At 42.9% G+C, this 13,417-nt stretch overlaps 2 protein-coding genes across 12 annotated transcripts in view; one reads left to right on the top strand and one right to left on the bottom strand.

Annotated features, from left to right (window-relative positions):
• Positions 1-4,366: 4,366 nt before the first annotated feature.
• On the bottom strand, positions 4,367-7,218 carry LCMT2 (leucine carboxyl methyltransferase 2). The gene has a single exon (XM_001106399.5). The coding sequence runs from the start codon at positions 7,036-7,038 to the stop codon at positions 4,921-4,923; it is 2,118 nt and encodes a 705-aa protein (XP_001106399.3). The 5' UTR covers positions 7,039-7,218; the 3' UTR covers positions 4,367-4,920.
• A 4-nt stretch (positions 7,219-7,222) lies between these two features.
• Positions 7,223-13,417, top strand: part of ADAL (adenosine deaminase like) — a 34,450-nt gene continuing 28,255 nt past the window's right edge. For 5 of the 11 annotated variants that reach the window (XR_013395535.1, XR_003731216.2, XM_077939208.1 and 2 more), the window contains exons 1-4: positions 7,223-7,387; positions 11,426-11,651; positions 12,180-12,310; positions 13,097-13,157. Coding sequence is in view for 9 of the 11 variants with exons in the window: in XM_077939208.1 (XP_077795334.1) it covers positions 11,589-11,651; positions 12,180-12,310; positions 13,097-13,157 (255 nt within the window). In the remaining 2 variants the exon portion in view is untranslated. Of the gene's footprint in view, positions 7,388-8,414; positions 8,516-9,793; positions 9,923-11,425; positions 11,652-12,179; positions 12,311-13,096; positions 13,158-13,417 lie in introns of all 11 variants that reach the window. The other 6 variants (XM_015142071.3, XM_015142072.3, XM_001106456.5 and 3 more) reach the window with 3 other exon arrangements.

A 13,417-nucleotide genomic window follows, 5' to 3' on the forward strand; every position in this document is an offset into this window, starting at 1 on the left:
ATAAAAATTAGGGCAAGGTCTTTCCTCTTCCTCTATTAAACTTCCTTTGAGAGTTACACACAAAGTCATGCCCAGTGAACCATCACAACATCCTAGGAAGATCCTGTGTATATGTGCTCACAAGTACATTTAATTGCATGTTCCTACTCCTTCCGATTAGCCTTCTGCAAAGTTAACTCATTTAATCTCCAAAGAATACGGTCATTATTGAGCAAAAGAGGATGAGGATCAGCTGAAAATTGCAATCAGGGAGAAGCTTCAGGTTTATTCCATAAAGATAGAAATGACACCAGAAACTCTACCACCTTTGCCCGGGTCAGAAAAGTTTAATTTATTTCCAAAGACTCTTAAACTGTGGGTTCTTTAAAATTTTAATGCTTACCACCCCCACCCCACACACATACACAATAATTACAGGAGTTATTGACATCTGTTTGTGCATGATAAGAACTATAGTAATATTCAAATATAATTTATTTGAGTACATGAGTGGACCTCTATCCAACAAGTATTTGTTAAGCATCTACTATATTGGGGATAGAACAGTGAACCAGACACAATTCCTTCCCTCAGTCAAGGAACTGCCCCTTCCCAATCGAGTGCCTTCTATCAATGTCCAAGACAGGTAAGTAAGCAGTCTTGGAACTAAACTGTGGGATGACAGACTCTTGTTTACTTGTAATTATTGACATCCAAGGAAATCTCAGCCTACTCTAAAGCTGATTATAAATTTCATAATTCCTGCTCTACACAGTCTCCTTCTCTCTTTAAACATCAAGTCTAATGTGATTAGCCAAGTTACACGACCTAACTCACCGGTTTAATGCTATTTTACACCCCCTTATTCATTACTGAAGTTAAAAGGCTTAGTCTTAAAGTCAAACTAGACATTACTGGATGGTCCTTACGATTAAAAACCCACCTAGGCCGGGCATGGTGGCTCATGCCTATAATCTCAGCACTATGGGAGGCCGAGGTGGGCGGATCACTTGAGGTCAGGAGTTGGATACCAGCCTGACCAACATGGTGAAACCCCATCTCTACTACAAATACAAAAAAATTAGCTGGGTGTGGTAGTGCGCACCTGTAATTCCAGCTACTCCGGAAGCTGAGGCAGGAGAATCACTTGAACCCAGGAGGTGGAGGTTGCAGTGAGCCAAGATTGAGCCACTGCACTCCAGACTGGGTGACAGAGCAAGACTCTGTCTCAAAAAAAACCAAACCAAACCAAAACAAACAAAAAAATACCCCACCTTATTAACTAGTTCTTTAATTCACCAAAACTCTTCAAAGAGCACAGGCTTCTCTTGCACAGGAAGAAAGCGGTTGGTTCCATTTGGGGCTGTCATACAAGGCTGTTTTCCAGGAGATGTCATGTGGGACAAGTCCCAGGGTAAGCATGGGCTGCTTGGGATTTGGGATCACAAAATACATATGGAATAAGCTAGGACTTCAAGGTCTGAGATCACTGAAAAAGACCAAGAAAATACCTGGGTCCTGGAACATACTGGATACATACCATCTCCCAAAGATCATTAAGAAGACTTAAAGCTCTAGAAAGACAAAAAATGGGTATTCAGTTTTAAAACTCAGAAAGTACAAAAAGAAGCAACAGCACTGGCCTTTGAAGAACATATCCTCCAACAGTTGTTCTTAACCTGTTTTCATGTTCACTATTATGATAAACTATTTTTGAAACCCTGACCCAGAGTGGAGATTCAAACTAAGAAATTATTTTCCTTCCTTAAGTAGTTTATCTGGTCTAGAAGTAACCCCTAAAAGAGGAAGAGACCTGTTTATTAACTCTCATAACTACTCCAGAGCTCCATATCAGAATTTTAGAACAAAAACTTCAAAAGTGAAATGGAGAAGCAAAAATTATTACCCAGCTTTAGTTCTCAATCTGGCTCACATCTCCAACTGTGCAGATTACTGTTAATGAAACTGTGATTCAGCACTAGTTTATACTGAGTGCTGCTCCAAAGACACAGGGTAAATATTGCTGACAATACTTCTAAGTGCTCTAATGAGTAGAGGTCAAGAGATGAATAATTCCTTAACTGAGCATGATGCTCAGTTAGAGGTGGAGGGCATGCTTAATCTGGTAATCACTTGTAGGAAATGTGGGTAATTTCTCTCCGGAGAATAAGCCCTGTTACTCATAAGGCGCCCTACTGGGCAGTCCTCAAGAGAACAGGCACTACAGAACTCCTCATTTAGGTCTGGCACACGTCCACATTCTCTAGATGACCTCCCTCCTCCCGTCTTTTCCCCACAAAAGCAATGAAATAATGGCTGATGGCATGATGTAAGCAGCATCATAGTGGAAGGTGTAACCTGGGCTTTGGAGTTAGATCTAGGTTTGAATTCTGGTATACTCTACTACATAGCTGAGAACACTCCTTTCATTACAGTGTTGTTATTATCAGAGACAGGGTCTCACTCTGCCACCCAAGCTGGAGTGCAGTGGCATGATCTCGGCTCAACCTCCCAGGCTCAAGTAATCCTTCCCCCTCAGCACCCCTGAGTAGCTGGGACTACAGGCATGCGCCACCATCCCTGGCTAATCTTTGTGTATATGTATATATGTGTGTGTATATACACGCATATATATGTATATATGTGCGTGTATATACACACACACACACACACACACACATATATATATATTTTTTTTTGGTAGAGACAGTTTCACCATATTGGCCAGGCTGGTCGCCAACTCCTGAGCTCAAGCGGTTTGCCAGCCTTGGCCTCTCAAAGTGCTGGGATTAACGTGTGTGCCACTGCACCTGGCCTCATCACAGTGTTCTGCTTTTATCCGCTCCTGAAAGCTGGGGTGTGCTGTAGTAAACTTAGAAACAGGAAATACAGAACAGCCATTTTCTCCTGCTGATCATATTCCCTGCCAATTTTCTACTACCTGGCCCACTGATCGCCTTGCCAGATGCCTTCCCAGCTGTAATAAGCCGTCTTTCCCAGGACTCAGTCATAGCCATAACCAATGTTTTCCCTAGAAATGGCTCTTACAAAGTCTCAGGAAAGCTCAAGTTAGACAACAACTTTTTTTTTCAAGAGACAGGGTCTCACTCTTGTCATCCAGGCGGGAGTGCAGTGGCACAATCACAGCTCATTACCGCCTCAGCCTCCAGAGTACCCGAGACTACAAGCACACACCACCGTGCCCACTTATTTTTTTTGTAGAGATGGGGATCTGACTTTGTTGCCCAGACTGGTCTTAAACTCCTGGCTTCAAGTGATCCTTCTGCCTTGGCCTCCCAAAGTGCTGGAATTACAGGCGTGAGCCACCATGCCCAGCCTAGACCACAACCCTTATTCAGCTGGTCTGCCCCGGGGAGACTTCATCTAACAGAGCCAACATTGTCCTCTCCATACACTTAGGTTTGTGTTTGCTCCTTGGTTTTTATATTAATCACCTTTCACATCCATTTACATGCAAAGCTAATACAAATAAAGGATGCAATTTGTTATCAATGATGGTTCATAATAATCATTTAGGCACTTGTAGAATGAAAACTACTAAGGTTTCTAGGACTAAGAGAAGAAATACTAAAGTGATACACTTAGTACCACCAAAGCCACTACATTTTTTGAGGTGTAAATTTCACAAGGTCTGCATAATTTAGATGACAAATTAAGGCTCAAATTTTAAGGACGAATAGCTATTTCATTGATCTCACATGGCTCACTAGGCAACAGATTCCCATTTAAAAGGGGTAATTGAGTTTAATGGGATGCTAACTATAAGGGGCTGAGTAGGATTAAGGGAAACCAAGTCAAGATATCCAGTCAGCAGTGTCCAGTAGAAATTTCTGTAACGATGAATTGTATGAATCTACATTGTCTAATACAGTAGCCAAAGCCACACGTAGTTATTAAGCACTTAAAATGTGGCTAATGTGACTAGGCCACTGAATTTATTAATTTGTTTAAATAGTCACATGTTGCTAATAGCTACATTGGACAGTACAGTTCAGGTCTAGCAAAGAGCCATCACAACTCCTAGGCCTGAAGAGGTGAAGTAAACGAACATTTACTGAAACCTGGGGTGATGCAGAATTAGAACTCTATCTTACAGGAAAGGATTACATGACAGAAGCCGTAGCCTTTGACAGAAGAATGCTGCCACTGCCAACTTGCAAACCAGCAGGGGAGGAATTGTGAATAAATACCAACCCACTCTTCTTCTTGCCCCCGTTCCCCTCTGGTGCCTCTGACTGGTGGAATTCAATCAAAAAGTAAAGAGAGCTCCTTGATATAGTCCATAAAGGTCAGCCTCTTGGAGCACAGAACAGTGAAATGTGGAGAGTATACCTGGAACAAAACATTATGGCCCGTGCAAAATGAATTGAGGCATCAAACATTTGCTTTATTGGCACTTATAAATCTAAATAAATATGGAACCAATAGCAAAACATTTAAAAAGTATGTTGTTAAAGAAAGTCCTACAAGTGTTTCCTGTTGTTAAAACTATTCAAGTTTTCTGTTGCAATAAACAGGACAATGTTTTAATCAAACTGTGACTGTGTTCATTTCAGGTTTCCTACATGAAGAATTAGGTCAATACTATGCTCCTTTAACTATATTCAACCAAGGATCTGAATGAAACTTTTCCTAAGGTACCATCTCAAATCACAAGGCCTGGGATTGGGACATTTTTTTATTTTACTAAAGACCACTGTAACTCAATAAATAAACTTATATTAGAAAATTAGAGGAAGACCAATACTACTCTCGGACTGCATGGCCACTGTCTTCAGCTGTTTTCTGTAATGATTGTTTGTAGGTATTTTACCAACCTTTTTCACTTTTAGCACTGAATAGTGCTAAGGGGAAAAAAAGATGGGGAAGGGAGGAGTGGCAATATCTGTAGCTACAGGGTCCTATAGCTACAGGGTTGTCCTATTTGTGGAAAACTTTATTGTCTACTTTCGTGGGTCCTGAATATGAGTCCAGTCCTTCCTGCCCAGCACTTAAGGAAGAAAGGTCTAATGTGACTGTATGGGGGTTGAAGTAGGTACCAAAGGAAAAGCAGTTCCCACCACCTCCAAGGAGCAGAAGCTGTTGCTCTTCAGGAAGGAGGATACTCGTATGGTTGTGTAACATTAATGGCCATGGCACATAGGTTGTGTCAATCTCATACTCAGAGCTCAATCCTGTAGTCAAATTGATAACAGTCACTCCAGGAAATGAGGAGGAATGAATCCAGACCCCTCCAACCAGTAACAGCTTTCCATTGAGCACATGAGCTGTGTGGGAGTACCTTGGGGTAATGGGAGGCTGGATATCTATTGACTCCCAGAGGAATCCACAAGAGGTTGGTCTCAGAAAGAGCACAGAGTTCAATGGCTCCTCAGAAGCCCCGAGACCTCCAGCAATAAGGGCTCCCCCTTGCCAAGTGCAGGCACTGTGAGAATGCCGGGCTTCAGGCACTTCTCCCTCCACTGGGATCCTGACCCAAGCCATTGTCTCTACATGTAGGAAATGCCAGTCACTTAGTACAGGTTCCACCACACTTCGACCCCCATACACAAACAAATATTCCTGATTCTGATAGGACACTTCTGTTGTTGAATGCCGCCAACAAGACAAAGTGGAATCGTTCTTTGGGCCGGCCTTTGTTATTGTCACTTTCAGGTCCTGAGTGTTATTATCCTCACTATTACAAAAATGAAGCTGGAGAACCCCTAAGGCTGGACTTACTGGGGACAGTCTCCCTCCCAGAACCAGAACCCGACTCTCTGAGAGTCTTGTCATGGTGTGATAAAGGCGTCCATCCCACTGAACTCCAGTCCCACAATCGCCTATTTGGCTGCCTTTCCATTCCGAGTCACCATCTCTTGAGAGCAAGTGAAACTGGCTCACTCGGCAGTGCCGCCCCTCCTGCTCTCCAAATCCTCCTGCACTGAGAATTACGTCCGGGCTCAAGAGGACAGAGGCGTGGCCGTATCTCTTCAGATTTGGGACCTGGCCCTCGCTACTGACTACACTGGCAGGGAATACCCCCGAAGGCGAAGCAGGATTTAGGCGAGGAAATGCCTCTGAAGATGGAAACACTAGGGTGTGGGAGAGGATGTCTCCCCTAGAAGCTGCCAGAATGAAATAATGGGCGCACTTCAGATGCCACTCCTCAAATTCGTCAAAGGGTTCAATATTTTCCACCCGCCGGCGCTCTTCTGCGGGGAGAAAGCAGCGATAGAATTCATTCATGTCCACGGCACCACAGGCAGTCCAGCCAGCTTGAAGGAAGCGGCGCCGCTGCGCCTCCACGTCAGGAAAGCGCTCCAGGCCATGCAGGGGGGAGTTTAGCTGCCGAAAATGTTGCAGCATGAACTGGCCAAAGGCGTCTTGAGGCCTCATCTGCTCATAGACCACGAAAAGGGCATTAGGAAAACGCTGCGCTGCCCAGGCGATGAGGGCCGCGGCACTCTCCGTCTCGAGGTAGGTCAGCACCGCCTCGGCCAGGAGCAGAGTGGGTGAGGCTGCGTCGAGCCCCGCGGCGCCCAGGGCCTCGTCCACTCGCTGGAGCTGCCGCAGGTCCAGGCCCAGGATGCAGTAGTCTGCGCTCTCAAAGCACAGCGCTGACGCGGGCTCCCCACGCTGGAAAGGCCCGGTTAACGCGCACAGCTCTGGCGTCTCTCCAATCCTCTCTGCTTTGCGCCGCGCCACATTCGGAAAATCCACCTCCCAGACTGCAGCCCGGGCCAGGCGGCCCGCAGTTTTCAAGCGAAAATAGAGTGAGTCGAAGCCGGCGCCTAGAGACAAGATCTGCGCGCGACGCGCGGCGTGGAGCGCGCCAGTCTGCTCCAAGAAGGCGCGCACGCAGTGCCTCACGGCGCGTGCGCGGATGTAGTAGCCTCGGTGAATGAGCGGTGCGCGGCGCGCCGCGCCCGGAACCAGCAACGCGGCAAAGGGGTCCTGCACGTACCCGCGCGCGGCCAGGGAACGCTTGCTGAGGGCGCTGCTGTCGTTGGTGCTCTGTACCGCGCCTGCCCGACGTTCGCGGTTCCGGGGGCCCATAGCCAGAAAAGATCAGGAATGGCAGTCTGTCACTGTTGTGAGCCTCCCCTTGGTTAGCATAGTACACCCCTCATGCACCTCGGTAGGGAGAAAAATCACCCATGCTCCTGGACTTCCCCTTCCGCCGGCACTTGTGCGTCACTTCCGGGAAGAGTGCATCTCGCCAACCAGAATTGAGGAGGGTGTAGCCAGAGCTAAGTTCGCTTGCGGCTGACCTTTCTTTGATTGTCCTGCGTTCCGTTTGCCTCAGAAATGTGTGTTAGAGAAGGCGGGTTGTCACGTTTCTACAAGCCTTTCAGTCAGAAGGGAAACCTTGCCTAAGTCCTCGTAGTTGAGAAATCTCTAAGAGGTGAGTCTGTGGGGACTGACGACCTGGCTTCCTTGGACCGCTAAGGAAGGATCTGGTAGGAGCTAAGAAGGGTCGGCACCACGGACCTTCTGTGGGCAAGGATTAGTTAGCTTCCTTGGGTGCTAATAGTTGCTGATTTATTTAATGCTCTCACAGTTGCAAAAGAGAACCCATTTAAATCTGAAGTCACTAAGGCCAGGGTGCAAACTGAAGAAACCGACCTTTACAAATAATCTATAGACACTTAAAAAGAAAACGTCTCCCCACAGATATTAGACTGTTGATTCCCCGTCCTGTGTTAGACTGACAGTGAATAAGCCACTCAGCCTCTCTTTCTCATCACACCCCCTTCTACTTGAAGAATTCTGTGGATTTTAAAGTAGTGTTGAATATGTCCCCAGAAAGGGGAGTCACTGAAGAGAGGGGTAATTGTTCCCTGTGATATGTTCTGAGCTTTGTTTATAAGGAGTAAATCCAGATTGGACTTCAAAATAATCATAAAGTTTCTAAATTGGGTGTCTGGGAGTCATCCATAGGAAACCACTTCCAGAGACATTTAGGAAATTTATCATTTGTTCACTGGGATTTGGTGACTGGCTGAAATAGAAAAGGAAATCAGATAACTTTATGGTTAACTACAGATGGTACTGCATAATGGTTAAGAGCATGAGTTTTGGAGTCCAGCAGATTTGGATACTGGAGTCAAGAAAAAGTTTCATATTTTCCAATGTTTTCTTGTGGAATAAAATGAAGTAAGAAAGAAAAGGTTTGGATCAGGATAAAGATTTGGTAATTGAAAAGTGGCATTTAGATTTGGTGTTGAAAGACTCATTAATGACCTTAGGGAGAGCAGTTTCTGTGAGGCAATGAGGGCAGAATCCATGTTTCAGTGACTAGGAGTTAAGTTAAAGGAGGTATCCAGTCTAAATTATTATACTTTCGAGGAGCTTAACTCAGAAGGAAGAAAGGGTCAGGGCAGTGGCTACAGAAGAATGTGGGATAAGAGAGTCTTTTGTTCTGTTTTCAGGTGGAAGCAAGTACTGCACATGCATGTTGGTCCTGTGAGGGACATCAGCCAGTGGAGAGGGAGAGGTTGAAGGAACAGAAAAAGGAGAAGATTACTCACTGGTAGAGTAACTTGGAATAGATAGAAATGGGATCCTGGGCATGTATTAGTTGTGGGGATAGAAGAATGAATCCTTTGTCTGTGACTCCTGACGGGGTAAAAAAAAAAAAAAAAAAAAAAAAAAAAAGATTATGGATAATCATAAGCTCAGGTGTGAGGTAGGGCAGAGAGAAAAAGAAGGAATTTACACCTGATGCCTTCTGTTTTCTCTGTAAAGTTGGTGGCAGAGTTGTCAGTTTAGTGTAAGGTGGTTAGATCGGATGAAACATTTGAGGAGTTTGAGAATTGCTTCTGCAGGGATTAGAAGAAGGGGTCACTTATGCCTGCTGGATCATTGGATCCTCACCCCTAAAATGAGATTAAGTACTGCTTTGTGAGGTATCTCAGGGTTGATTGAGGGGCAAATAGAAAAAAAAAAGTTGAAGGACTTTGAAAAATACATAGCACTATAGAAACAAATTTATTTAATGACAAGTTCCTAAAATTTAGATGTTATGTCAAAAATACTGCTTGTTTTGCAAAGACCAGATCAAAAAAGTAATTCAAGAAGAAACAGAATGGAGCAAAATTTGTGATTTGGATGCCTTATGATTTACGGCTGGTGGGGGAGTGTTTAAATCTCAATTTATTCTTATATAAAATGGGGATAATAATACCTCATGGGTTGTTGTGAGGATTTAAACAAAATAACTAAGATACCACAGTGCCTGGCTCATGGTAAGTGCATAATAAACAGTAACAAATGTTTTTATTATTCTGAGTTCCCTTTTGGGGGAGTAGGTGGGAGCGTGAAAAAAGTTCCCTGGGAGACAGGATACTTGCTTCTGGCCCTGCTCTAATATTGATGAAGCATTACTAATGTGGATCTTATCCCAGTGTTTGTTGCCTTCTGTCCCAGACCAAAACCAGTCCAGAAAGGTTGGATTTGACATGGCATGCTATTGTTGGTAGTAGTGTTTTAGGCAAGGAACAAAAAATTTTTTAAATGTGTGAAGATTATGATTGCTTAGTTGCTTTTTAATTTCCGTCGGTTAACTTTGTAGCCAGTGGGTGAGTAATTTTACTCACAGCTAGTTAAAGGTCAGTCTGGAGGATGGTTTGAATGGGGCCCAAATTAAGGTCAGGATCCTGGAGTAAAACTGAAAATCTGGCCCAGCAGAGTGGCTCACTCCTGTAATCCCAGCTCAGGCTGGTGGATCACTTGAGCCCAGGAGTTTGAGACCAGCCTGGGCAACATGGTGAGACCTCATCTCTACAAAAAATTTTTTATATAAAATTAGCCGGGCATTGTGTACCTGCCTGTGGTCCCTGCTACAGAGGAGGCGGAAGTGGGAGGATCGCATGAGTCTGGAAGCTTGAGACTGCAGCAAGCTGTGATCATGACATTGCACTGCAGCCTGGGCAACAAAGTAAGATCCTGTCTCAAAAAAAAAAGTATGTTTTTCTATTTTAATTAGGTCATTTATATTTTTCAGTGGAGATATTAAGTGCCATTGATTAAATAGTCCATCTTTTTCATTTTTTACTATTTATTAAATACTTTCTATGGCATTACTTTGAAATGCCATGTTTATCTCATAGTAAGTAGGCCTTTCTGTGGATTTCTATGGCTATGTTTAGTCCTGTACGGACTACTTTCTTTATTGTACATTTTAATATATTGGTAACTTATTTAACCCCACTCAGTATCAATTTATTGATTTTCAATACAGTAATATTTTGCAAAGTTGTTTCAAGGATTAAGATAATATTATTAAAAGTGCTTGTCACATACCTGGTAGGTTCTGAATACATGGAAACTGTTACTCTTAAATGTCATCATCATTAGTATGCGACAACTCAGAGAGTCAAGGTGGCTACTTTGAAAATCACTGAATTTCGTTTGGAATTTTATCTTCACTTATAAACCACTTTTGGGGGTGAAGGGAAATTATGATTGATTTATCACCTACAGTGTGCTAGGCACTGTGCTAGGTGCTAGAGTGGTAGAATAATTCATAGGACCTGTCCTCAAAGAACTTACAGTCTAGAGAGAGAGAAAGTATATCAGTGATTGAGAGATCAGTGTGATTAAAAGCTGAGTTAAAGGCAGTGACTGGCTCATATAGGAGCATAGATGAGGGGAATTTAAATTACTTATATTAATCATCACTGCCACTTTGCATTTTTAATCCCATTGTTGTAAATAAAGAAACTGAAGCCATGAAGGTAAATGAGTAAGGCCACATAGCTTCTGACCTATAGAGCTGGCAAAAGGACAAACCTAGGTCCATCTGATGCCAGCACCTCTGTTCTTCCTTTATGTATTTCGAACAATTCAAAATTTAAAATTTTATTTTTGGCCGGGCATGTTGGCTCATGCAGGTAATCCTAGCACTTTGGGAGGCCGAGGCGGGGGATTCACTTGAGGTCAGGAGTTCGAGACCAGCCTGTCTCTACTAAAAATACAAAAATTAGTTAGGTGCGGTGGTGTGCACCTGTAATCCCAGCTACTTGGGAGGCTGAGGCAGGAGAATCGCTTGAACCCAGGAGGCACAGGCTGCAGTGAGCTGAGACCATACCAGTGTACTCCAGCCTGGGTGACAGAGGGAGACTCTGTCTAAAAAAAAAATATATATATATCTCTCTCTCTCCAAAGTAGGCCTTATAAAATTTCAAATTTTGAAGTCATTGTGTAGAAGGTGCCAATAGTTAAGGAATACACTCTACTAAATGTCAGGTTTTAGTACACCTCTTACAGGCTTGAGGTCTTTTCCTGTTTCTAGTTTATGTTGTTTACTAATTTTTTTCCCACCTTAGACACACTTAAGTTAGTTTTAGAGGGGCTTTTGCCTTTTAAAGAGAAAATTAGCAAAATCCTGTTCCTTTCCTTTTATGTTAACATCTGAAAATATTAACATTTGTTAAAATAGGTGAAGCTGAACCCAGATCTACACATACATCTAATCTTATCAAAATGTGTGAAAGTAAAGCAATCTGAAGGAAATTCAGTACCATGCAGTGTACTGACTGAAATACATCACATTGCTCATACCAAGAATAAGAGTGGAGAACGACCATTTTTTTCCTGCTAAAATGGTGGAGGCAGAAGAGCAACAGCCATGGAAGACGGACTTCTATTCTGAATTGCCAAAAGTGGTGAGAATTCAACTACAGAAATCTTGAGTGGTTGCTAATTGTAATGACTTTTATATTGCTTCTTTTCATCAAAGTAAATTTTGGCTGGGTACAGTGGCTCATGCCTGAAATTCCAGCACTTTGGGAGGCCAAGGCAGGTGGATCACCCGAGATCAGGAGTTTGAGACCAGCCTGGCCAACGTGGCAAAACCCCATCTCTACTAAAAATACAGAAATTCGCTGGGCTTGGTGGCATGCCTGAAGTCCCAGCTACTCAGGAGGCTGAGGCAGGAGAAACGCTTGAACCTGAGAGGCGGAGGTTGCAGTGAGCTGAGATCACACCAATGTACTCCAGCCTGGGTGACAGAGTGAGACTCCATCTCAAAAATAGAAAAAGTAAATTTTGTAGCAAAATTTGTAAACTTTGTTATGTAGCTAAATCTGGTAAGCAATTTGCCTAGTGCAAACTACAAAGATCAAGTATCTGGTATGATGCTATGAATCTATTGGATATTTGGTAAGTTTTACTGGTTGTATCTCTTGTCTTAGGAACTTCATGCCCACTTGAATGGATCCATTAGTTCTCATACCATGAAGAAATTAATAGCCCAGAAGCCAGATCTTAAAATCCACGATCAGATGACTGTGATTGACAAAGGAAAGAAAAGAACTTTAGAAGAGTAAGTGTGGGGAGGTTGTGGACATACTCCTTTTTTTCTCTATCAGTATTTTGAGATTGTAAGTAGTATGTAAGAATTCAGATTTTAGTAGTTAACAGAAATGGGGTTGGCATCTGGCATGGAGCAAATATCTTAACATACAACATTTTTTTCCAGCTGTTAGACTGTTGACAGTATTTCTAGTGATTTCTGTTTGTGAAGTTATAATGTATTGGAATATGCTTGCCTTTTTTTTTTTTTTGGAGACAGGATCTCACTTTGTTGCCTAGACTGGAGTGCAGTGGCGTAACTGCAGATCACTGCAGCCTCGACCTCTGGGGCTCAAGCAGTCCTCCCACCTTGGCGTCCCAAGTAACTGGGACCACAGGTGCACGCCACCATGACTGGCTAATGTTTTTTGAATTTTTTTAGAGATGGGGGTCTCCCTATGTTGCCCAGGCTGGTCTCAGTCCACTTGCCTTGGCCTCCTAAAGTTCTGGGATTACAGGCATGAGCCATCATACCCAGCCTGGGGTAGTCTTTAGATTTGAAAATATAGGCATATTGAATTTCCCCGTGTCAGGGGTGGGTTGGAGAAGGGGTACTATTATTTCCCACTTAAAAATATCAGTAATGTTTTATTTCCAGTCATTTGATATCTTTCCAGATCAATATAATTTTTGAAAAATCTATTCTGTTGTTTGTAAATATAAATATATATTTACTATTAGCCTAAAATTTAATTCATTCAGTTAGTGAGTTTCTTTGATGATTAGAATATGTTAAAACTTTTCATTCACGTTGCAGATGTTTCCAGATGTTTCAAACTATTCATCAACTTACTAGTAGCCCTGAAGATATTCTAATGGTAAGACATGAACGAATTTTTAGAATGGTTTAAAAATTATGAAGTAATTTCCTTCCATGACTGCACATGACCTTTCATTTGTGCTCTCATTAAGAGTGATGAAAAATGTCTTCTCTATTAAGGCAACTCTTTTCAAAACCGATGTAAGACATTTGCCTAAGAGCTAGCACAGAAAGACTGTGTTTCTTGTAAAATATATGAGGAAAGAACCAGGAAGAGCATCTTCTATAGGCTAGAGGACAATATGGAAGAGAAAATTT

The sequence above is a fragment of the Macaca mulatta genome, chromosome 7 (assembly GCF_049350105.2).
Source record: "Macaca mulatta isolate MMU2019108-1 chromosome 7, T2T-MMU8v2.0, whole genome shotgun sequence".
Classification (NCBI taxonomy): domain Eukaryota; kingdom Metazoa; phylum Chordata; class Mammalia; order Primates; family Cercopithecidae; genus Macaca; species Macaca mulatta.

Coding starts and splice junctions, on each gene's coding strand:
- LCMT2 (XM_001106399.5), bottom strand. CDS start 7,038: ATGGGCCCCCGGAACCGCGAACGTCGGGCAGGCGCGGTACAGAGCACC.